The sequence below is a fragment of the Protopterus annectens genome, chromosome 10.part0 (assembly GCF_019279795.1).
Source record: "Protopterus annectens isolate FY-2018-M chromosome 10.part0, PAN1.0, whole genome shotgun sequence".
NCBI classification, from domain to species: domain Eukaryota; kingdom Metazoa; phylum Chordata; order Ceratodontiformes; family Protopteridae; genus Protopterus; species Protopterus annectens.
In genome coordinates this window covers 1,443,078,055-1,443,104,969 of record NC_056744.1, presented here as the reverse complement: position 1 = coordinate 1,443,104,969, position 26,915 = coordinate 1,443,078,055, and the positions used below count along the sequence as shown (strand labels likewise).

The 26,915-nt window shown below is 38.4% G+C and overlaps 1 protein-coding gene across 1 annotated transcript in view; it reads right to left on the bottom strand.

The window, feature by feature from the left end:
- Window positions 1–26,915, bottom strand: part of LOC122814297 — a 780,122-nt gene that overhangs the window by 172,743 nt on the left and 580,464 nt on the right. Inside the window, exon 55 of the mRNA XM_044086885.1 lies at window positions 3,682–3,942. Within this exon, the coding sequence (XP_043942820.1) occupies window positions 3,682–3,942 (261 nt within the window). The remainder of the gene's footprint in view (window positions 1–3,681; window positions 3,943–26,915) is intronic.

The window sequence follows — 26,915 nt, the reverse complement described above, 5'->3', positions numbered from 1 at the left end:
CATCAAAGCCAAGTTTGAAGCTGAAGTAATTACCCAAGCCAAAGACAATCATAAGACATTTTTTAGTTATGTTCGTAATCTCAAAAGCACAACACAGGAATGCACTGAGATGATTGTGAACAATGTTACCTACACTGAGGCTGAAGATATAGTATACCTACTGGCCAATAAATTTAGCTTTAACTTTACCCTTCCCTCCCGTCCATGTGTCCTTCAACATATACCTGAAATTAGCCTTGCCTTCAGCTATCAGACAACACCAGTTCCTAAAGTGATATAAAAAGTTAAAAATCCTGCATTGATGGGGCCTGATAATATCTCTGGATGCATCTTAACTAACATGAAGCGTGATTTAGCCACAGCCTAACAACACTTTTCAATCTCAGCCTCCAAACAGGTTTTGTACCAAGTGAATGGAGAACAGCTACAGTCATTCCCTTGCATAACGGAGGATCTTCCACAGACCCAGGCAAATACAGACCCATAAGTCTGACCAGCTTCATATGCAAAGCCATTGAAAGACTTATCATGGAACTAATCAATCAGGACCTATAGAACACCAAAACACTAGACCTGTCTCAGTTTGGATTCATCAAGACTATCATAATTACTCAACCTGGTGAATTTTTTTGAAAAGGTCACCATAGCAATGGATGAATGCAAAATGTCATCAACCTGGCCAAAGCTTTTCACATAATTCCCCCCACTTAAGCATAGTAGAAAAGCTATATAAACTGGGAAAAATATCCCTCTCACTTGCTGGATTGTCAACTGGCTCACAGGTAAGATGCAGAAAATCAAAGTAGACAAAGTTAACTCCACTAAGAAATGAGTTACCTCGCTAGGGTCCTGTGCTGGGACCCCTCCTGTTTTGCATCTAATTTTCTGAAGTAAAAGCCAATACCAAAGGGCTCTGGCTGATTAAGTTTGCAGATGACTGCAAGCTAGGTGCAGTCACTGAATCCTCAAATGACTTAGCCATCCTGCAGGTAGATTTGTCCCAAATAAATAACTGGTACCAAAATTAAATGTCATAAAAATGTATTACTGTACCCTTTGGAAAGTCATCTATCCCAGGGAACAATCACATTGACAATATGCCCTTAACATTTCACCTTGTTGTTTGGGATTTGGGAATTTTATGTACAGTGAAATAACTTTTGACCAATATGTGTCTATTGTTGTAAAAAAGTCATTCTATAATGTACAGCTTATAAACAAAGGGATTGTGTCTAGATCTATTGATTTCATTGTTCCCTTACTCAGTCCTCACTAGGCCAGTCATTGAATGTAATACCCCCTATGACATGTATCTGTCCAGACACATGCAACAGCTGGAATGCCCACAGAGATACATTACTAAAATGATAGAAGGCCTAAACAACATGTCTTACATGGACTGTCTCAAACCCCTGCCACTATGCTTGGTATCCTACAGACTGCTAAAAGGTGACCTGTGTCTGGCATACAAGGCATCCTGTGACCCAATACTGATGGATTTACTGCACATCAGCAAGTCAAATGTCATCAGAAACACTTGGTCTAGGGATCTAAACTCTTCTGCAACATCAACAGAATGTATTGGAGGGACACATATATCTCGCAGGGATACTGCTGCTCTGGAACAGACTCCCCATCCACATAAACCAAAGATCATCTCTGCCCATATTCAAGCAAAACTTAGATCTATGGATGGGAAACAGAACATTTATCACAGGGCTGCCCCCTGTATTATTTATTGATAGTGGCAACTTCTACATGCTTTACCCCATGTAAGGGTCCCCTCAAATTATCTATGATATGATTTTGGTTATTCTCATTAGGGGTAATGTATAATTATCAGTCATGGGACGGATAAGGCTAATCTTATAACTGAATGGGATAGGTTAATTTGAGCACAAAAAGAGAATCTGGCTAGGTTTAAAATGGCCCACAAGGGCAGAAACATAGCTATTGCAGAAATGCCAGTCAGCCACATGTAGGCAATACAATGGATGTGAGCTGCATTTGTCAGAGGGCACCAGGAGCACACAGGAGCAGGATTTACTGCATTAGTATCAGAACAAATATACATATTTTAAAAGATTTATTCCTGGTGCTGTACTCAAAGATCCTGGGAGGCCATACTGCCCTTTGACCTTGGTGCTGGTAATGTGGGGTAATGATAGTATGATGTTGCCAGTACTTAACATACTTCTGTATTGTGGGAAGGTATTAGGAGACATTTTAATGGCCTGAGAAGGATAAACTACAGGCAGAAATTACAATGAAGCATTTATACACATAGGCATGTATATATGTAGGGGGGAGTAATTTCATTTTTTTTTTTTAATTAGCATTTGAAGTTAGTGTTGCCAGAAAAACATTTTTGATCTTGAACCGTGATAACTGATTAGTTCTACATTAGACTTCAGGTGGGCAGATTGTGGGATTCACCAGCAGGACACACCAGTTCAAAAATATAAACCTTGCATAGTTTAATTTGTAATTTTCAAAGCAGGACCCTGACAGTTTTGAACAACTGTCTTTGTCATATTTTCAAACTTTATCTCTGTTTGGTCTTGTTGGCATTGTCTCTTAATTCTTTATTTAGATTGTTGCATGTCTGTTGGGATAAGACGAATAGGAAAGCTTACTAAGCAGCAGTTTTATATGGATTAAATGTACTGTCCATAGAGCTGAATCAGCATGCTGCACAAGAGCGATATGTGTGTCCTAAAATATCATCGAATTGTGGTACTAGCAAACCAGCATGAACATTTATGCTATGCCAAGTTGGTTATGTCAGAGCAACTGAGTCTGTGGGGGAATGGCGGGACAGTGAGGCTAGCTGCCATCATTTCACTACTGCTGCTTATGTGACAAATGGAAATATGCAGCGGTTATATAATTGAAGTGGAGTGTGATGGAGAGAAAATGCAGACTATTTCAAATGAAAATGGTCATGAACTAAAACTTATAGTTTAGTGTTGCAGTAGAGCTTAGTGTGTTAATGTAATGACCTGCAAAGAACCATATCATGTTAATCTGAACTTGACTCTTGCAACTTCCATCTATGTGCTGTGTGATTCTGAAACGTCTTTTGGCCAGATCACTGTTTCTGGTTCTCCTCTGTAAACAGATATTGTCGCCACTGTATTTTAATTCATTCATTATGTCCAAGTTTTACCAAATAAATATATACGTCTCAAAAACCAAGGTTACTCCAGAGTAAAAATAGTTTCAATTACAACAAAATTCATGAAGTTTTCTGCTTAGAAAAAATCATGGCAATTCAGAAATGACCTCATTCCATGGAAAGTGAAAGTAAGATGTAGAAAACGCACCAGTAAATGGGAAGCATTCCCTCCTTAAAATGAGCAAAAATGGTGTAGGTGGGCAGGAGTTTGGCAGTATACTATACCAATACATTAGCAGCATTGTCTAGATGATAAGGAAATTAATTATTCGTAAAATACATTCTGGTGCATGATTAGGGTCCCATGACCTTTTTCTTGTTTACTGCATGACTATGTAAAGTAATTTAGCAGAGTAAAGTAACAGACCACCCTAGAAAATATGCAGCTTTGCTTAGCAGATCTTGTCCATTTATCAGAGATTAAATAAAAAATAACATGCAAAAACTGACTAAATCTCACTAAAAGTGCAAAATATGAATTTGTTTCTAGTAAAACACATTACCTGCTCCCCCAGTTATGGGCAAACTGTAAGAGCTGTTGCAGACCCCATCAGAAGCAGATACAGAGAATGTGTATGTGGTACCGCAAACAAGATTCTCAGTCGCACATTTGGTTTGCTTTGTGCTGCAGAATGACACACTGTTATGGCCTTCCTCTGTAACTGCAAAGTACGATGTCCCACCCTTGCTGGCATCCCAAGAAAACACTGCTGAGTTTGTAGCGCAATCCACCTGCACTTGAGTATTGCTGGGAACACATGGAACTGTGGAAAGTCAAAAATGAAATGGAATTAGTTTGGCATACTCCTTTTCAATGGGAATATCATTTTCCTAAAGCACATTGCCTCATAAGAATGATTAATGTCACTTCCTCAAATATGGCAACTGAAATTGTCAGCATGTAATTCCTTTTTTTTTTTTTTTTAACACAGTTTGCTTAATGTTCATCTTTTATGAAGTATTCATAGTTAAATATCCTCAGCCATAATTTGATACATTATTGTAACAGCTTTTTCTTCTGCTTTACACCAGTATGAATGTTTCTAAACGTGGAGGTTGGCAAAAACACAGAACACATACGTGAAACAAAAATACATTTCAGAAAAGTGTCAATTCCATTATAATGCATTTGTTTGATGGCAGAAGGAAACAATAAACCTATCAAGTTTGGTCTAGACAAGCATTTAGCCAAAACAATAAACCTATCAAGTTTGGTCTAGACAAGCATTTAGCCAAAACAATAAACCTATCAAGTTTGGTCTAGACAAGCATTTAGCCAAAACAATAAACCTATCAAGTTTGGTCTAGACAAGCATTTAACCAAAACAATAAACCTATCAAGTTTGCTGTAGACATGCATTTGACCAATACCTCTCCTCCATTCTGTCTGTTCCTGTCTAATGCTCTCCTGAGTGTTTTCATGCATTACCTCCTCTCCACTGGCCATTGCTGTAGCCTACTGTTCATGAAGAACTGCTATTATGTATCCAGGAAGTAGGTGATCCCTTCACTCTGCTGCCTGTGTCTCTTCTCTTCTTTCTGCTCAGGGTGGCTCCTTCATACCTTCTTAACATGACGTGACCATGAGTGTCATTAATTGCCCAATATGGTGTCTAGAGAGAGAGGGAAAGAGACAGAGACAGAGAAAAGCTTCTACTTCTCTAATCCCTGGTCATGCCCTTTTTCCTCCACCAGTTACAGCCTTCTGGTAGTTTTCTTCTGAACCTCTCAGCCACCTGCTGTTCTTCTTGTATCACCTCCAGAGCTGCATGTCTTGTTGAAGATGTGGCTGGAGCAGGGCCCAGTAAAGTGGGATTATTGCTTCCATGAGGATGTACTTTGCTTATTTCCACAGCCATTTCCCTCAATATGCTACTTGTGGTCCAGACCAGGTGTGGTCAGCAGTCCCACAAACCTCTTCCTACCCTCCTGCCATCAATTCCACTCTCCTAATTGATGCTTCACACCAGGGTTGTGTCCTAAGTGCAGTCCTTTGCATTGAGATACACTTATCTTCAACGGATACCTTTCTGCCCAAGTGGTCTGTCTTTCCAAGTCTTTATTTAACCCATTCCTCCCCTCCTCTGTTGCTGCACCCATGTTTGTGTTATTCACAAAGAAGCTGAGATCCTTGCTTTTCTTTCATGAAAGAGACAAACAGCTGGTTTGACTTCATTGCTGACTTTGTTCTTTCTGTATAATATCTGAGATGTCTCTAACCTTCCAACTTAAAAAGCAGTCTTTTTTCTCCATTGTCATATCTTGGAGAAACTCAGAAGTGAAAGTGCCAGGAGATAATGTCTTTTTCTTGTTCTACAGCTTCATTTGAGACACTCTAAACTTCTTTCACTTTTTATATATTTCCTTTTAACTTAATTGTTGAAGATGAGAAATCAAAGACAGAGATGATGACAGTGTGTATCCTTTAGGGGGTGATTATATTCAGCAACAATGACATGGGGACATGGGAGTAAACATCATCGTACCACTGCTGTATGTAGTCTTCAGCAGTAATGGGTAAAAAAACAATAAAAAAATGCCCATAATGGAGGATGACACCATATTAGCATGTACATACAAATTGGAAGATCCAGGTGGCTGACTGTTCTTACTAGTGGGGACTTAATCAGGTTAGTGTGTTGGGGTAGGGCCAAGTGTGGCTGACATAGTGTATTTCTGTGTACTTTACCACAAAACAGAATGTGCCACTGCATCAATTTGATAAAACTATTTATGTGTGCAGCTAGTGCAGGTCATGTAGATGCCCACTAATTTAATTTTAGAGATTCATAGGTTCATAGTTAAGTAGTGGCCTAGCTGCCCTTCTGGGCCATTTTAAACCCAAGCAGTTTCCCTTTTTGTGCTTGAATTACCCTATTTCGTTTGGTTAGAGATTGGCCTTCTCCACCCCATGGTCGATAACTGTATATTACCTTATCGTTAAGTGCGAGACATGATTTTGTTAGAGACACAGAGAGACAGAAAGATCTGGGAATGTATTGTAATGCTGCTAGTAGTCAGGTTATGTCTTTTTGTCTGGAAACTCCTTTGCTTCAGCCTTCTTTGTGTTCAACCATCATATGTTCATAGGTGAGAAATAGGCTCTCTGCCCTTGTGGGCCATTTCAAGCCTAGCCATTTACCCCATTTTGTATTAAAATTACCCTGTCCTTTTCCCAGATCTATATTTATATACTGCATATAAGATAATGATTATTTATAGTCATGCCATAGAGGATTTATAGGGGACCCTCCTCAGGAATAGAGACATTTAGATGCCGCCCTGTCCATTAGTGGTACAGGTGGCAGCCCTGGGGTAAATTTCCTATTGCTCATTCATAGATCCAAATTGAGCTTGAATAGCGATAGGGGTGAGCTTTGTTTTACATGGAGGGGAAATCTGCTCCAGAGAAGTGTTATCCTCTGAGAAATGAACCTGTCATGCCATACTATTCTGTTTATGTTGCAGAGAATGTTCTGGTCCCTGTATCGATTATTTCTGGTACCATGTGAAGTAGGCCTATGACTATTGGATAAGAGGATATCTTATATGCTAGACGCAGGTCCCCTCTCAGCAGTCAGAAAGAGACAGAATATAGGGACAGTGCTTTAAGGCGGTCCATGTAGGACAGGTTTTAGGCCCTGCATTATCTTCATGAGAAATGGCTGAAAGAGTTCAAGTTGTTGCATTATGTATGATAACTAGCCTGATGAGGGCTAAGTTGAGGGGACGATGACACCTTTGAATCTAGAAGCTATCCCACTGCTTATAAGCTTCACAATATACAAGTATTTCCTTACCATAGTTAATACACGTTGGTCAAATGTTAGATCACAGTCCACATATGTTCTTATGTTTCAAACTACTGAGTTAACTCTTAGGGGTGTATTTTCAATGTGGTAGTTTCCTGTGGCAGTCAGTTCTCCAAATGATACAATAATGCACTTTTGGCATTTAGTATTAGCCCATGGCTACAGTACCAGTTATTCATCTGGCCGAGTCATATGGGGATTCAGTAACTGCTCCTAAGTTGCAATTATCCGTAAACTTGGTCAGCCAGAGACCCTTGGTGTTTGCTATTATTTCTGTGAATTAGATGCCAAACAGGAGGGGTCCTAGCACAAAGCCCTGTGGAGGTAGCATCCCCTACCTTGATTTCCTGAGCCTTATCTGTGAGTCAGTTTGCAACCCAATGGGTGACACTGGGGTTTATTCCTAATTTGGTGAGCATCTCCAGTATACCTTATTGGGAGATTGTTTCAAAAGCTTTAGCCTGATCTAGGTAGGTGGAATGTACTGTCTTACCTTCATCCATTGCTCTGGTGACTTCTTCAAAGAAGTCCACCAGGATGAATAAGCCAGAGCTGACTTTGATGAAGACAGACTGGGATAGGTCCAACATTTGGAAGTTCCTGATGTCCTTACTGATTTTCTCTATGATAAGGGCTTTTCATGGGCTTTATATATGAGGCTGTTCAGAACTATGAGCTGGTAATTGCCCTTGTCACTGGAGGGTTCTCCCTTTTTCAGGGTGTATGATTATCATGGTTGTCTACTCTCTCAGAACAAAGCCTGTGTGGAGGCTGAGGTTGAACAGTGAGGTGAAGTTGGAGCTGAATTTCTTAGCCAGCAGGTTGGCTGTATCTTCATCTTTGATGTTTAATGTGTCATTCACAATCAGTTCAGAGCACTGCTGTGTAGAGCCCTTAAGAATGTGAACATAGGTAAAGAAGGCCTTGTGATTATCCTTTGCTTGGGTAGTTTTTTTGCTTCAAACTTTGTGTTGGATGTTTTAATTAAGCTCATGAGTTTCTTATTTAGTTTAATGATGGTAGCTGTAAGATGCTGGGTGTCACTCTTCTTATTAATAACCAGAATTGTCTTTCTTTTGTTGTACAGCTTATCTGCATTGTGCTTCCACCAGGGAGGTTTGTTTTAGGGGTTTTCCCTGGGCTTAATTGTACAGGGTACAGCTGCTTCTATGCAGTTGTTGGTATGCTGGTATAAGATAGCAGTGTACATTTGCATATATTCAGCAGAACTTTCTTGGTTTGGGGCCTTTGAAAATTGCCAGGGTGTTGCTTAGAAATATGAAGTTTCGCTTGGAGAAATTTCTGAAGTATGGACATCTGGGTTCAAAGATTTCAATTTTATTTTGAGAGAAGCAGCTTTTTTGATCCGACTTGACAAGTGCTGATGATACACAAGGGATGGAGTAAGATTCCATTATATCAGTAGGGATGAGGTCCAGCATGTTACTTCTCCTAGTAGCTGTATTGACAAAAGTCCAGGAATCTTTGTGCTACCCCACTAGTGGTGGTGTATGCCTCCCAGTCTATAGTTGGGTAGTTAATGTCACCCTGGAAAATGAAATTGGGTTTAATGCTGAGTGACTCCATTTCCTGTAATAGGTGTTATGGCTATCTTAGGATATAGATGGAGTCTTATAGACAGCTAGAATGTGGTAACAGACTTTATTAATGGTGAACTGGACATGAAGGAGGTCTAATGCATCATGCTGCTTGACCAGCTTTGACGTGGGTCTCTTCTGGACAAAGACTGAGATACCACCATGTTTTTTTCTCAGCATATGTAGTAGCTGATCTAAATGTGTGGAAGACATTGTAGCCTTGCACAGCCGGAGCACTGTCCGTCAATTTAAACCATGTCTCGGTCACTACACAAACATTAACATTCTTCAGGGAGAGGAGGGCTTGTAGGAGGTGGAATTTCTTTTTTAGGGGCCTACCATTAATCTGTAGCACCTTCATATTCCCCTTTGCTCTTTTTGTTAATTTGGTAGATCTACCTGGTTGGCATTGCCAGAAAAGGCACTATGGAGATGGTCAATTTTTGTGCCAATATTTGGAAGTCTAGAGGGGCAGATGCAGATCAGCCCTGGTGAAGCAGCAGGATATGTTGCTCATATCATTTTAGGCTGATAAATATTGTACCCCACTTAGAGTGGTCATCAGTCATTATACTGGCTACCAAGAACAACTATCCACATCACAGACAGGTGGGCTCCGTTAATTACACTATGAAAGTCCGCCTGTTTTTAATGCATTATCTCTTCAGAATCTACATTGTAGATGGAGGCAGTAACCACATTGACACAATGGTAATCACTAAGCCTAATACATGTCATTTAGAAACAGGCACTTTCAATATTAGACTAAAATAGAAATACTTTTTACATGGCCCCTAGCCTAGTAATGCTATTTACAAAGTACAGTAGTTAGTCTAGCAAGGTTCCTGAAACTGATCTAGTGAAATTTTAACTTATCCCAGAATGCTTGAGAAATGAGTAATGCAGATCAACTGGAATGATAGTGTAAACGGAAAAAATGTAAACATGCTGTAGTTTGGTTGTCCCTCACATTTGTTTGTTCCAAGCAACAGTGATTAGCTTTGTGGAAACCATTGAGTGATTTTTTTTTGTGAGGAGGGAAACACGGCTTTCCACCTACAATACACACACTTGTGCACATTACAGGGTGTCTTTAACAATGGAAGGCACTTTCTTACAACCTTTGATTGTATTTCTGTTGGCCTTAACACGGGTAGTTCTTGTGTGTTTACGTTTTCTGTAGTGTGGGATTGTGGAGTTAGTGGTTTAAATAAAATTAATTTCAATAAACCTAAGTAGACTCATGTTTCCCAGCCCTGACAGTATTCTTCTGCAATACATAAGGGAAAAACAAAACAAACTTTACAGCACTAGAAACTGAAATTGTACTGTAGGTATCATCCCTGGCCCATGGGTGCATTCCCAGTGTTGGTCATGCCAGCTGTGACCACCATGATTATCTTCGATGCTGGAATTTTCACAAGAGTTACAGTTCATGGACACGTGATTTTCACATTATTACTTTATTCCCACAAAATTTAGTAGGACCAGTGCAATCAACAACAAATAAGTAAGTAAGTAAATCTTCCCACTCTGTCTGTAACTGCCTGTGCAGATGATTGGATAGTCTCCATTTGTGACTGTCACCCCACAGTCATTAGTAGCACATCTGGTGATGACATTATCCTGCGGTCCTGCACAAAATAAAACTAAGAGTACATTTCTATAAAGCTGATGTCCTGCTATGTAGAACTGCAGTTTGGATATTCCATGTCCCCAGTAACTCAGTAAACTTGAAATGAATACTTCTTAGTACATGGGACTTGGGCTTGAGTTTTTCCATCTCATTTTCAACCTGTGTTAATAACCTGAAGAAAAAAGGTAACAAAACACCTGAATTTCTTGTTTCATCAGAAGCAGGACCTTTCGTCCAGTAGCTAGAATATATAAGGTTAAGCATATCCTCTGATCACTGTATTAACCTGCTCTACCCATGTTTGCCCTTTCTTCAGTCACCAGTGCTTGTAAACTGCAAACTCTTTAAAGTTATTTATTCAGTTTTGTATTCTCTCCTTCTGAACTATCATTGCACCATCCTTAACAGGTTAAAGTTGTTACGTCTCTCACTAACAGTCCGCTTCTTTGCTGTGCTCATTGTTCTTTAAACCTCTTTATCCTAATGCATTCCCCTTGCTACTCTTAAATGGGTGTCTTGTGAAAAAAACCCTTCCCTATTCAGGTGTAAAACCCTGGAATAATCTCACTTACAACATGAGAAATACTCGATGACTGGGATAATTCCTTCCTTACATACATATGCACTTGTTTCTAAAAGCCATCCAGTACTGCTTTCCCTGTGACACGTCTCTATTACATAAGCGTAACTTATCTTTAACTGTCTGTAGATGTTTTAATATACTGTAAGTATGTGTGCTTCTTATTTTCAGGTTTTCTATAAATGGGGGTGTTATTTGGTTAATTGTCATTTCTAAGGCAGTTTTTTCTTGTGTACTAAGTTGCTCACATTTTGGTATTTTGCATTATGTATTGTAATGACTTATGGTGTAGCTAGGTTCATGGCTGAAATAGATTCAGAGTAAACAGCCTACCTAACCAGTTAAAAAACAATAATTAAAACAAAAATTGAAAAATAAATACAAAATAAAAATTCAAATAAATAAATAAATGCATACATAAATTAATAAAAAAATAAAGATCATTTGATGTTATATAAGGGTGGGACGTCTATAAATTTATATAATCTCTTTTTAAGATTGTTTCCACAGATTTATAAATAATAGAGAATGACTGAGTCCTTCATAATAGCGTTCAGACTGAAAATAAAAACTTAAGAAAACAACCATTTACTTGTGTCTCCTTTTGGTTATAATTACTCATTGTGAATGTATCAACATGTTGCCTGCTGTCTATTAAAAGTTTCATACACCAAACAAATTCATCGTTTGCTGGCCATATTCATGCAGTTCAATGATGTGGAGTCCTAGTAACGTGATTACCGAGAAGCACTGGAATTTCACCTCAAAAGAATGAGGTGTTATAAATAAAACCAAATAATTAGTACATCTATACAGTACAGACATGGTGAAACTCTACCCAGAAAAGGTAAGAATCCTAAAAGCCATAGAGCTGTACCTGTGGGCTCACATCATCATTATTAGTGAAGTCTGGGCCAGCACTGTCAAGATAAGAATGAAAACAGTGGGCAGTCAAATCAACCAGGTTAATAAGAAAATGATTTCACAGTCAGCTACTGTGGTGAAAGCAAATGAATGCCTTATAATGATTAACCATCATGTTCTGTACTGTCAGCATGTGGTTAGGAACTCCTCGCTTCCCTCAGGAGTGTGAACCCCTGTGTTTGTCACAGTAAGTGTGGGTAGATGGAGGAGCAGAAGTGTATTAGGCAGAGATGACCTGCATATTGTTTCTTGTGTGTTGTGTTGTTCATAAAAAATGACAGCAACTTGCAGATATATCACATATAGGTTATTGTTGCAAAAACCAATACAAGCGCACAGAGATATAGCTGATTACATCTTGTAAAACTTTTATTGCAAATGAAATGGTAAGCGCTTTCAAACTCCAAAATAGTGCTTCATCAGACCACCGTCAATCCATAAGATTACATGAAGCATATAGCATTAAATCTGATGTGTATTTACTTTCACTCAGTATCCTAAATTCAGTAACTACATTTGTTGAACTATCCTTGTGACACTTTGAGTACTGTAATCATCTAGAGCCAAGGTTTACACTGTGGGAAAAACGGGTTGTGGATGGATGATGGATGAATGGATGGATAGATGGATGGATGGATGGATGAAGCACTAATTGGCTTGGCATAGCATCATAAGTTATTTTGGTGAAGAGAAGTTTTAGTCTTAGTTTTGTTGTGGTTTTACACACACACACACACATATATATATATATATATATATATATATATATATATATATATATATATATATATATTTATTTATTTTTAATCTGTTGATCATGATGGAGCACTGCTTAAGTTGATTATTTTCAAGCTTACCTGGGAGCCTTCAAAAATCAAAATAAAAAGAATAATGTATATTGGTAGTTAAAGCTAGTGGATAATTTGACCTTTATCTATTTTCTATGTGAGTCAGTTTGGATATTAATGCTGTTTAATAATTTATAATTATAATTTTATCATTTTAGATGCAAATGCATTTCCAAGTAAGATGAACATAGTGAAACTACAGAAGTTACTAAACTGATATGAATAATTTTTCACCTATTACCATAAATTTAAATTCTAATAGGAACATTTCTAAAACATTGCATGCGTTTTAGAGCATTTAGTTACCACTCATTAAAATTTATATACATGCTATAAGGTTTAGTATAAACTATACTCCCTGTGAACACGTGATCAGAATGAAAAAAAAGACATTTCCCCACTTTTAAAGAGTTATATCCAACATTGTCGTATGTATACTGAGGTGGTATAACTGACATTCTTTGAAGAAGCCCTTACTGAAATATAGTCCCCAAGTCCCTTCTCCAATCGATTGCTCTTACAGAAGTCATAGTGGCTGAATGGACAAATTTCTTATTGTTCCTATCAGTGTCTGAGAAAAGATCTCTACCATTCAGTGAAAACTTGCAATAAATGTAATCTATATTATCCCAGCTCCTAAAATTAGATAGTCCTTGAATATTTTTATATTTCTTTGTTGTATTGTGAGATTTAAATATGTGTGAGTATGTTTTTCACCCTTGCAGGGTGTTCCTGTTTTTTCTGTGGTTTTGCCTGCCTCATGGGTTTGGGCACACCCCATTCTTCCCTGTCATTCTGCCACCTCCTGCGCTTGGGCACACCCCATTCCTCCCTGTCATTCTGTCATCTCCTGGGTTTGGGCACACTCCATTCTTGCCTGTCATTCTGTCACCTCCTGGGTTTGGACACACCCCATTCCTGCCTGTCATTCTGTCACCTCCTGGGTTTGAGCACACCCCATTCCCCTCTGTCTTTCTGTCACCTCCTGGGTTTGGGCACACCCCATTCCTCCCTGTCATTCTGTCACCTCCTGGGTTTGGGCGCACCCCATTCCTCCCTGTCATTCTGTCACCTCCTGGGTTTGGGCACACCCCATTCCTCCCTGTTTTTCTCTCAGATACCTGAGTTGCTAATTGAACCTAAGTCACCTGGGATACAGTCAGGGCTTTATATTACTATATATGTAAGGGGTCATTCCTTGCATATGGGTTGCTGTTAGTCATATGCTCCGTTAATGTGTTTTTCAATGAGTCTAAACTGAATTTAAAGTGGGTTGTGTGTTGACTTCTCATAGAGGATCCATTTCAGGGAGCTGCACAGAGCTGGTATGTCTAAGAAAATAGTACCAGGACTGAATTAGCCTACATGAAATTTAATGTTTTATTCATAAGGTCATTGCATCTTTGGAATGAGAGTATGAAAGTCTGTGTTTGGGATTGTATTCAGGAAACCACTGCCCTGGTTTATGAGGTTACCTTAATGCCATAATGTAGACTGCTTTATTTTTCTTTTATTTATATTTTTCTTACATAATTTCCTCAGCATTGTGTTATGCAAGAACGTGTTACATTCTGTGTGGTACATTTTAATACTATACATTTTGGCATTGTGGGTTTCACATATTGATTTTCACAAATTACACCACAACTATAGAAAAGTAGTGCTTCTTTTAGGTACCAAAGCAGAAAAAGATACAAGACTTGCACATAAAATGCTTATGTCAAGAACAAAAGTCAAGTGTAAAAGACATTCACTCTTTTTAAAAACAAAGTAAGTTTTTAGAGGTCTTTACCAACCCATTAGTAACAGTACAGTTTTCTAGCTTATAGTTAAGCAGTTTGGATAAAAAAGTCCTTCTCAGGTCTTAATTTGATCTCTGAGGATTAAGAATCCAGTACTCATAAAGCAGTTATTATTTAAAATACTTCTTTTACCACAGCTTAACCATTAAGCATATTTGGCTTTATATGCCTTTGTTAACTTTGCGTTGTAAGCTAAGTGGCCCACTTCAAACAGTATTCAAAACCTAATATATCAATTAAACTGATCATTATCAAAAATGCTGTTGGCTTTACTTATCTGTGTATGGACCACAACAGGCAAATGTAAAATTCCAAAATGAAATCCCAAGGTGGAGACAGTCTCAATGTAAGTAAAAGTAGACAAATATAGAGCTTTATAAAACATTAGGTACTTTTTCCCACTCTCATGGACTTCATCCTACTGGGGTGGATAAAATTGTTTACATTTGTTTAGGACAGTTTGCATCTGTCCAACATTTCATAGGCTCATAGGATCATAGTAGGTTACTAGGCTATCGACCTGGAGGTCATTTCAAGCCTAGCCATTTCATCCCAATGTAATACCATAGATACTCTAGTCAATACCTAGGATTGTGTTTAGTAATGACTGCCCATTTTCAGGAGGGTTGTGGGCACTGTCCCTGGTAAGAATTTATGATGCTCCATCCACTCACCAAGGTTCCTCTTGAACAGTGTCATAGAGGTGCTCTGTTTCACATGAATTGGCAGACTATTCCAACCAAAGATGCAGCAGTCACTGGGAGACAAATCTGTCCCCATTAAAAAAAAAAAACAAAACAAAAAACAAACAAACAAAAAAAAACATTTACCCACATGGGAATATTTCCACTTTGTGCTTTTGTTTTCAATCTATCAGACCACACCAAGTATTATCAAGTGATCTGCTGGTATATTGTAGTGCCGTGCAGTACTTTAACTCAACCTTCCTACAAATCTTAAACTGTCATGCATCCCCCCAGAACCATTAGAATCAAAACTAACTATGGCCCATGGCTAACAAAAGATTCTAAAACTTTAATGAAAGAAAGAGACAAAGCTTGGTTAGAATTTCACAAACTAAAAACCACTCCCCTGAAACAGAATTATCAAGAACTCTGCAACAGAGCCAAAAAACTTATAAAACTTGATAAAATTAACTACCATAAAACCATGCAAGAAAAATACACTCATAACCCCCAAAAATTCTGGGCAACTATAAATAATTTACTACACCCAGAAAAATCAACCACTCCTTCCCCTATATTACAAAACAACCATGACAACATCCCTACCTGATTTAATAAATTCTTTACTGAAACAGTCCAATCCCTAGCCAACACACAAAACACGACTAGTAGCCCCATACCAACAGAGACCCCTCCCCACTTCAGTACAAAAACAACTCCTCCTGTTTTTCTCTACATCCAGTCTCAACTAATACTATTGCTAAACTCCTCAAAAAGCTGAAACCAACCACATTGGCAGCTGACAATCTGCCAGCAGACTTCCTATAAATAACAGCTGAAGCCATAGCCTATCCCATATCCATTCTTATAATTAGGTCAATAGCAGAATGTAAAGTACCTCACTCATGGAAACTATCACATATTATACCATTGCACAAAGGGGGCAACTCCCTTGAGCTTACCAACTACTGCCCTATTACAATTCTATCACCTTTATCAAAAATATTAGAGACAGTAGTTCATTCCCAACTAATGCAGTACCTCTTAAAAAATGACCTATTATCCAAATCCCAACACGGCTTCAGACCGTCCCATAGTACCACCACAGCATTACTTTCATTCACCAACATTGTCAATCAACATAGAAACAATGGATTATTCATCTCCCCCATATTTTTAGACTTATCCAAAGCTTTTGATATGGTTAACCATAGCATGCTCCTAAAAACTCTACCTACCCTTAACATAAGCTCCTCCACCATATCCTGGTTCAGTAACTACTTATCAGACCATCAGCAGGCAGTTCTTTGGCAAGACCCATTGTCCTCCCTTTTGCCAGTTGCCATAGGCTTCCCCGAACGGTCCATCCTTGGTCCCTTGCTATTTTCACTATTTACTAACCAGATAGCCTCATGCTCACCCTCTGCCTCAGTAGTGCAATACGCAGATGATACCACTATTATAAGTGCTGCCCCCGCCCTAAACGAGTTAAAAACCATAACCCAACACAATTTTACCTTAGCTGAAACATGGTTTACTAACATCAAACTTATTCTTAATCCCAAAGAAAAACAAATTCATCCTCTTTAGCCCAGGTAGATCTCCTCCACTAAACAATGATTTTACCATAAAATCTAAATATAATATACAAATCACCCCAACCTTACACACAAAACTATTAGGCGTAGATATCGACAATAATCTGAAATTTAACATACACATAACCCAAACAATCAAAAAAGTTAACAAAAAGCTTGGTCTCCTTTACAGGAACAGGCAGTTCATCACCAAACATACCAAAGCCACTATTGCAAGAACCCATTTCTTATCCATTCTTCTTTATGCCTCCCCTATCTTAACTAACCTTTGCCACACTGAATTAACCAAAATGGAATCATGCTACAATAAGATTGCCAGGTTTACTACTGATGCCTCTCACAGATCCCATCACTGTCTAGCCCTCAAGCAACTGAACTGGCTTGAGCTACTGCAACTCCTCCTACTCAACCAAATCTCAATAGCTCACACCCTCTACTACCTCCCTGACAGAACCCCAGTCCTTCAGCACCTAATCAACCCCTATACCACCTGCAGACCCTTATGATCTAGTAATCACAACCACATAAATATCATCAAACATAAAATGATACTGGCAAATCTCTCTTTGCATGCTCTATTGCCAGAACCTGGAATTCACTTCCAAAACACTTAACCTCTACCAACTATTCTTCTCAATTTAAAAAACTTCTCAAAACCCACTACTCAGATAACTGGCTTTGCTCATGTGACTCCCCAGGTTAAGCCATAACACCGCACTATTGCTGGGATGGGATTCTGCTAAGGACCAAATGGCTGCTTCCCCCTTTCATTCTCTACTGGTTTATCGAATGATAAATAAATCCCCTACAGTTCCAACTGATTGATCAGTCAAGGTCATGCAAAAAAAAAAAAAAAAACAAACAAACTCTGAAATCTCTCAAGTATTCATATTTGGTAAATTCGATATCAGAAATGACTCATTATTAAATATTTTAGAGGAATATTATTCTCTACGAAGTATGCTAGATTGTATTATTAATATGTATTGATGTTCTGTTTCTTCTTATGTTTCTACATTGTCGCTCTTTTATTTTGTACTGTACTGCTTTTCGGAGCTTTTCTCCCTGGGCCTCCGCTGAAAATGGACCTGTGTCCAGTCAGACTTTCCCAGTAAACAAATGTAAAATAAATAAAAAGTAAATATGCGGAATGAAAACAAAAGCAAAACCACGAATATCAAGAATTCATCTTCAGAAGAAATCCGTTGGGATGACTCACCCCAAAAGGTACCATTATTCAAATGTGTTAAAGTTATTGATATGGTTGTAGCTAAAATTAGAGCTGCCTTTGAGAGCAAACTGGATCTGAGATTTACTCAGAGAGAAAGAAATGTTAAATATTATTCTGGAGACCAGTTATTAGGTGGAGAGGAAGGGCAGCTGTATAGCTTTAAATGCTACCATGTGCTGGAAGTAGGGTGTTGGCAGCATACTGTTCAGGTGCATTTTGTGCCTTAGTTTATTTAAAACTGTATTCAGAAAGTATATATCTAATTAGAATTTTAGCAAGACAGTTATTATTACTGTACAATAGTTATTACTCATATTGTGCCACAGATAATGCCTGTAAATTCTGATTCATATGAATTATCACAATTTTGACAGTTTAATGCTTTTGTTTAAGAAAATCCAGAAAGGCTCAAATTATCAGAATTTAGGTAAATACTCAGAATGCTTAAAGAGCAGGTTACTTGTACCTAATTTGGCCATCTTCTCATTACTTGAATATACTAAAATGTTTACTTCCTGTTTGATCCCCCTTTGAGCTCTACATTTCAGAATAATTTCTCACCAGCGGGAGAGTTATTCCTTTTATCACAACTGTTTTTTCTACTTCTGGTCCCTTGGTATTTTTGTTCTCCTTACAGTGTAATATATTTCCTTATTTGACTTTTACCATTGTAGTTTTTAAACTCATGGCTTCTCAGTCTTTAACTAGGTTACGCTTCTGTTTGTTTGCTTATTTATTTATTTCCTGTTTTTTCAGTAGGTAAGTGATCTTGACCCTTTTTTCAGCACAGCCTGAGTTCAAAGAGCAGAAAATACATCAGTCTTTTAATAAACAATATTATATATAAAATGAGTACATATCAAAATTCAGAATATAGTAAGAGTGATGGCAGGTAGGGTATCATTAAAACAAGATACAATCAGAATGGATTGAAAAGAAAAGATATATACAAAATGCAAACTGAGATGTGCATAAAATACAGTGCAAGCATACGTATGTACACTCTTATATACACAAAATATTTGTGTGTAAGAGTCCACATTAAGTGGTTGAAAAGAGTTTATTAAATGTATTCTGTTATTCATGATATGGGATGGTAAGTTACCTAACTATTGTCATGGCAGCAGCGGCAGCTTTTAACGGTTTCTCTATTTTTGATGTCTGTAGGCAAGTGGTTCTGGGTAGCAGGTCTCAGTCTAGAGAAGGCTCTCTCATCTACAGCAGTTTTAAATGGAGGGCAAACTAAAATGAAACTGTTTCCTGTGTACGTCTGAGTACATAAAGGTTGTCTTCTAAAGGCAGTTTCGCTCTAAAGGATGTGCAATGATCATGTTTTAGCACTTTGTAAATTAGAATACTTAGAAGAAAAGTGGCTTATGAGACACTGATAGCCATTTGGAATTTGTTTAGCAAACTCCAATGGTGTATCTGGGAGGCTGCTAAAAGAATGAATATGCAGATTTTATTTTTAGCATCAGTATTCTGTGAGTATTGTAGGCTGAATGCATAATGAGAAAAGGAAGGCCATATTCAAATTATTGTATTAAAATATTGTTAGCAATAGCCCTGCGAGCAGCAGGTGAAAGGAGGTGACTGATCTTGCAACACAGTTACTCCTTGACTGTTTTATGTGCAGTTTATTGTCCATTTACATGGATTTGTTTATACTCTGAATGGTATTGTTTGTGTCTGTTTTGGACAGTGGCTAAAATGTGTCCTTTGGGATCATTCGACTACTGTGGTCACCAAACAATAAATAAATAAACGCCATTGTACAAAGTTATAGTTTGCATTTGCTGCTCTTGTGGTTCAGTTCAATAAATTCCCAGGAGTTCAGTATCAAGATTCAAAGTTCATCCTTTAAACTGATCTCTGCATTGTTATGGTCCTTCTTTTTATATGGAATTATGTTTTCAAGATAACTTTAATAGGTTTTTAGTAATATGTTAGGTGCAGATTCTGCATTTAAGTAAAATAGTTCGTGCACACTAGACAGCTTTTAGGAAGCTTGTAAATCTTTTCAACATTGGGTTACATAGCAAAGTATCTTCCCTATTAAACGGTAATGTCATTTGGCTCTGATTCACCAAAACACTCCACTCCAATGTATACAGGCTAAAACTACTGTTATGACCACTGCAGTAAGAAACATTTTCTTTTCTCAAATTATACTGGTCTTAGAGTGAGTTATGTGTAATATGGGGCTATGAAAAGCTCTGTTGGAGACAGCTTTGGGAAAGTCATCTCTGTTGCTTTGTCTTATATCCATGCCGCATATGTGACACGTACTCTTTGCACATATAATCCAAATCAAATTAAGAACTTTATTAACAATAGTTCATTAGTTACAGTCATCTAATTATCAATGCATATAATATCATAGAATTACATACATTTTAACCTATTAATAATGATAAGGAAACAGGTCAGCACAGTGGCACATTTATTTTATTTATTTGTTTGTTTATTGGCTAATAATGCTTGGTTTTCCAGTATCATACTTGGGTGGGGTGCCTTCTGTGCTGAGAGCTGGAGGAGTTGGCATTATGGTTAAGGTCTTTGCCTCACAGGCACAAAGTACAATGTTTGATTCTGCCCTCTGATTGTTGGCTAGGCTTGTAATAGTCTGCAAACTGATAGCCACGTATTTACCTATGAAACTATGAAAAAGAGTTTTTGCAATATGTGTGCTGCGTGAAACTCAGTGAGTGTAAGTATCCTAAAATGGGTTGGTGCCCTGTTCACGTTCCTCTTTTTTGTGATAAGGATTGACTACCCTGCAACCCTGATGTATATTAAGTGGGTAATTGGAAAATGAATGAATGATAATGAAACACTTAAATGACCCAGCACTCCTGATTATGCTAAAAGTCTGCTAGTGTTAACTATGTAGAACAAGTGAATATGCATATTCACTTTCTGTAACACACAAATCGTTCTACAGATAAATGCAAATGGGGGCATACCATTATTGTGTGTGTGATCTTGTTTTATTTTCTGGACACGGAACTTATTAAATGTATTCATGTGGTGTGGAAGTACTATTGACATTTGGGCAAAGACTTAACCTGCTGATGATCTCCACTGTACATATGCTTTTAGAAAGCTTTAACACTATGGTGCTATGACTGGTTATTCTTAGAGTCATGAGTAGCTGAACACAGCTGTAGTTTAGAAAGTGTAATGCATATGAATTTCCGTTTTAATTATTCATGCAGCTGCTTAATATATAACTTACAACTGATGTTGTTATAGAGATCCAAAGGCAAAATTTAAACCCAGTTGGAGACTAGGTCGGGATAATCCTTTTCATCTTTTTATAATGTTTTGACTAATCGTTCAGCTCTGTAGTGGGTCATCTACAACAATGAATGTTCTTTTAAGCCCAATACAGTCTGAGCAGTGCCACTTTATATCTCCATAAATGCCCATCTATCAGTGTTTTAATCCTATTCCTTTATATATGCTTCTGTATTATGCTCATCTCTAGTATATGACATTCATTTCAAAGACGAAACATCTTTAGACATAAAATAATAATAATAAAACTGGCAATGATTGTAAAAATACTGAATTATTTTCAACAGTACAATGTTCAAGTAAAGCTAATTTTATTGTTTAAAGCCATTAGTTTGTCTCCTCCCAAAACCAGTAGAGAGACAACCGAATAACATAAAAGCACTCCACAGAAGTGTATTTTATTTAAAGAGGAATACATTCAAAGTCAAATAATAAATGTAATATGTTGTGTGGACCATAGAATCCACCAACCATCAGCAGCAGAGTACTACAATAAGAAGCTGATTCTAGAGCTGCCGAGGCCCCCACGTTTTTCACTTTGACTGTTTTACACGTATCCTAGGCAGTGTTTCAACAGAAATGCTGAGTGGGAAAGTTTAAAAGTAATGCAGCTGCATTAAACAACACCATGTGAAAGATTAAAAAGCACTGCTATCGCATGTGGTTAGAGACAAGGCTTATCAGTATTCAACACTATCTTAGATACAAATCTGCTAATGTGTAGGAAAATGTTGCACAAATATTTTCAGCCATATACAACACTCATCATATTGGGAGATGTCATCATCGACTGGTAAACAAGAAGCAGTAATTCCTCTCACAGTGACCTTAATCTATTTAACTGTACTAAACTGATTTCCACCCCAGCCCATTATAAAACTGACACTGTGCCATTGACTGGATTCTTACTAGCACACCAAATAAGATGGTTTCTTATGGCACCCTGCTTGACACTTTAAGTGAATACTAACCAACTTCACTATTAGAAACTAAAACTGAACCCCAAAACACTACTACAATTATCATCGCTCCTCTTTTTAAAAAGAGACTTTCATTTATAGCTTAAAATCCTTTAACTGGTCTGCTATAAACATTCTCCCACTAGATAAAGATAAAACTCTCTTCAAGTCTACTTTCATCAATATTTTAAATGAGCATGTCCCTATAAGAACAAAAAGAGTCAACGTCAACCAAGATTCTTGGCTTTGTAAAGAAACCAAGCAGTTTATGAATCTGAGAGACATGGCTTGGAAAACATGGGTGCACAAAAAATGAACTAAATCTCCAAATGTGCAAATGTACAAATATCTCAGAAATATCACTAAAGCTAGAATAAAGATAGACAAGAAAACATACTACGCAGCCTGTTAGAATCTGAATAATAACAATCCCAAAGTGTTCTGGTCATCCATGAACTGTTCCCTACGACCTGATCAAATTTTTCAACCAACCACATCCATTGACAAAAAGAAAAAAATCACAGTACTGCTGTTGCTTTCAAAAACAAGTTCATACAATCATTAATATTGCTCTTAACTAATGCTACCCCTAACACCCCATTACCCTCCTCAGAACCAATAAATAACTTGACACTTTTCTTCCTAGTGTCTGTTCTTACTTCCACCATAAAAATAAATCTTCTCAAAAGCAACCACTCTTGTCCCCAATAACTTGCCATCAGAATATATTAAAATGGCAGTAGATCTTCTAGCAATAACAGTCTCCATCTTAATGATCCATTCCATCAGTGAAGCCTCTGTCCCTTCTCTGTTAATGAAACCTGGTAAATTTTTAAATTATTCTTAAGTATTCAACTGCGGTACCACCTTTATCATTCTTGTAAGAAAAGCGCAGTCTGGGTCTGAACTGTCTGCAAACAGCTAAAGTTAACTTTGAGTATGTGTCTACCTGTTTGAGCCAATATTCATTTTCCTCTGGAGAGCACTCTGCTTTGGCTTGTAAGCAGCCCCCCATGACACACACACACACACACACACACACACACACACACACACACACACACACACACACACACACACACACATCTTCCACTTTCACTCTTATTCCCTTCTGTTAGCAAATAGTATCCATAACTGATCAATACTGTGTGTTTGTTAATTTAATCTGAGACCACAGTAGCCTACTGATACAAGGTTATCCTATTTTTCCACCTGAGAAATGGTTAAGAAATGACTTACAGTTTCAGAGCAGTCCTTCGTCAATTGTGATTGTTTCTTAAACACAAACTTGTCTTTGCTTATGCTCTTTAGCAGCAGTACAAAGAACTGCCTGCTCACACCCTTGTTCTCCCCCTTCCCTGTTTATTACCATAAGACAATCCCAAAGTTAATAAATATACCTGTGGCAGGCACCATTTTTAAAACTACAACCACCCTTGTCACTATCATATGTTCATTTATCAGTTAACTCTGTTAACTGATTGTTTCCAGTCCCCTCATATGAGCAACTAACAGGGTCTCTACCCGCTTCGCTCCCCACTCTGCCCCCTATTCCCTCACGCCCCCAGTGGTCCCACCTTTATTGCTCTCACAAACCCCTCCCATCTTTCCAATGGCCAACCACAGCGCTAACCCAACACTACCTCCTCCATCTTCCTACTACTATCACACCTCCTCAACTAACATGTACAAGCATACCTTACCTATACTCACTGCATGCACTCTCCTTGCATATCTTACATCCTACCAAATCTCCATCATTCCCCCACTCAACCACTACCACTGTACTACTACTCACACCACCACTCATGTCTCACCCTCACTCAGCTCCCCTCCCACCAGCTCAAGAACCATCCCTATGCACCCCCACATATTCTACCAACTATATTACTCAATCATAAAGCATCCCTATAACTTAACATAGTAACCCTCCCACCATGCATATTACCCACAGAGCACAATCATAAAGTTTCCCTTATAAACAAACACATTCAAAAACTGAGAAAACTAATAACCTCATGCATATCAAAACTAGCCCTAAGTGGAGACATCCACCCCAACCCTGGCACTACCATCTCCAACCCCAATCCTCATAATCAGACTAGAAATCACAACTTCTCCCATATTACAGACAATAGAAAGCCAAATGACTTCCTTCTACTAAGCCTAAATATTAGAAGTATATCCAACAAAGTCCATGAACTCCATGCCACCATAGACTTGTACTCCCCAGATATAGTCATCCTGACAGAAACCTGGCTAAAACCTCACATTACCAGTGAGCAAATACTCCCTACAGGTTACGGCATACTAACAGTAGACCAGCTAAACAAGAAAGGAGGTGGTGTAGCTATAATATTTAAACAGCATCTAAACATCCAGATCTTAAAATCATCAGCTCCACAAATAGGCAATGAAGAAATAATATATACCAACCTCAAAATAAACCAAAACAAAACCATCAACATAATTGGATGCTACTTCCCACCTGGCCAAAACATCCCTCCACTAGAAAACCTCCTCAGCTGGTCTACCCACCATCTCCCCCAAGAAACTATCATTTTAGGTGATTTCAATATTGACTGGCAATCCTGTTCTAGCAACCATTCAACCCATCATGTAAACCTTCATGGCTTCACCCAACTAGTCCAGTCGCCAATCAGGATAAATAAAAACTCCAGCAAGCACACTACCCTGGATTGGATACTAGTCAGTAAGAGCCCCCAGTCATATATAACAGGCTGATTATCAGATAGCCTCAGTGATCACTCCCCAACATTCCTTCTCAAAAAATACCTATACCAAGCTAAACCTGTCATCTACTGTCAAATATGTAAAAAACTAAACTTTAACCCACTCACATTCATCTCATCCCTCAAAGAATGTAACTGGCATCCTCTAAAGTACCTCAGTCTAGATGACACAGTTGAATTTTTTAATACTACCTTCCTGAACATCCTTAATTACCATGCCCCCAGAAGATTTTCCAGAACCAAAGCACAACCCTCCCCATGGCTACAGAAAACCACTAAGTCAGAAATGAAAAACAGGGATAAAGCCTGGGAGCACTGGCACAAAACCAAAACCCCCTCAACTAGACAGAAATTCTTAGAACTATGCAATAGAGTCAAAAAGCTAATAAAACAGGACAAATTCCAATACTACCAGTCTGCCCTAGACTCCTCACAACACAGCCCCAAACAATTCTGGTCCTCTATAATCTCCATCCTCCACCCAGGTAAAGTCAGTACCCCTCCTCCTAACATCCCTCACTCCTCAGAAAATATTGCTACCTCATTCAACACACACTTCACCCAAATCATACTATCACTAGCTAAACAACACAACCCCCCTCCCCTCCAACCCACACCTTCAACTAGTAATCTCCCCACTGCCTTCTCTTTTTCTCATGTACCTACCTACAATATAAAAAAAACTCTTAACTAAACTTAAACCCACCAAATTAGCAGCAGACAACCTCCCAAGTGAATGCCTACAAATCGCAGCTGATGCTCTGGCCTACCCAGTATCCATCTTGATTAACCGATCTCTGTCAGAAAGTTACGTTCCCACACTGTGGAAAGTATCACATATAATTCCCCTCCACAAAGGCGGATCCTCCACAGAACTAACCAATTACTGCCCCATAGCTATTCTCTCTCCACTCTCCAAAATACTAGAGAGATGCATACACTCTCAGGTCTCAGACTACCTCCTTACTAACAACCTCCTTTCCAGTACTCAGCATGGTTTCCGACCAAACCATAGCACCACCACTGCCTTACTCTCCTTTACTAACACTATCCTTCAGCATAAAAACAATGGCTATCTCTCCTCTGCTACTTTCCTAGACCTATCTAAAGCATTTGACATGGTCCCACACAAACAACTTATCTCTGTCCTCAATAACCTATCCTTCTTACAATCAGTCACCAACTGGTTTCAGAGTTACCTGTCTGACCGCCAACAATCCGTTGTATGGCAGAATGACATATCTCCCCAACTACCTGTCTCCATAGGGGTTCCCCAAGGATCCATCCTTGGACCCCTACTCTTCTCTGTTTACACCAATAATCTAGCCTCTGCCACCAAACATGGCACACTCATACAATATGCAGATGACTCAACCATCATCTGCTTAGCCCAGTCCCCACCGAAACTGCAAAAAGTCACACAGGAAGCCTTTTCCTCTGTTGAAACTTGGTTATCTGATGCCCAATTAATACTCAACCCAAACAAAACTAAACTACTCATCTTCCAACCCACCAAACGTACTCAAAACAACTCTCACTTTAACATCACAGTAAAAGACAACACCACTATATACCCAACTGAACACACCAAATTGCTAGGAGTGGAAATAGACAATAAACTAAAATCTGACATTCACATATCCATGACCATAAAAAAAGTCCACAAAAAACTAGGAGCATTATACAGAAATAAGCAATTTCTCACCAAAGCAGCAAAGATTTCAATAGCAAATTCCCACCTTATCTCCACCCTACTTTATGCCTCTCCAATATATACCAACCTAAGGCAATGCGATCTAAACAAGCTAGAGACCTGCTACAACAAAATCGCCAAATTCGCCACAGGGGCATCCTACCGTAGTCACCACTGTCTCTCACTTGCTGAACTGGGCTGGCTTGAACTCCCTCACCTCCTTCAGTGGTATCAACTCTCACTCGCCCACAAACTAGTAAACCATCCACTAAATGTCCCATCCCTCCAGAATATACTCCAACCCTATCGCACCACCA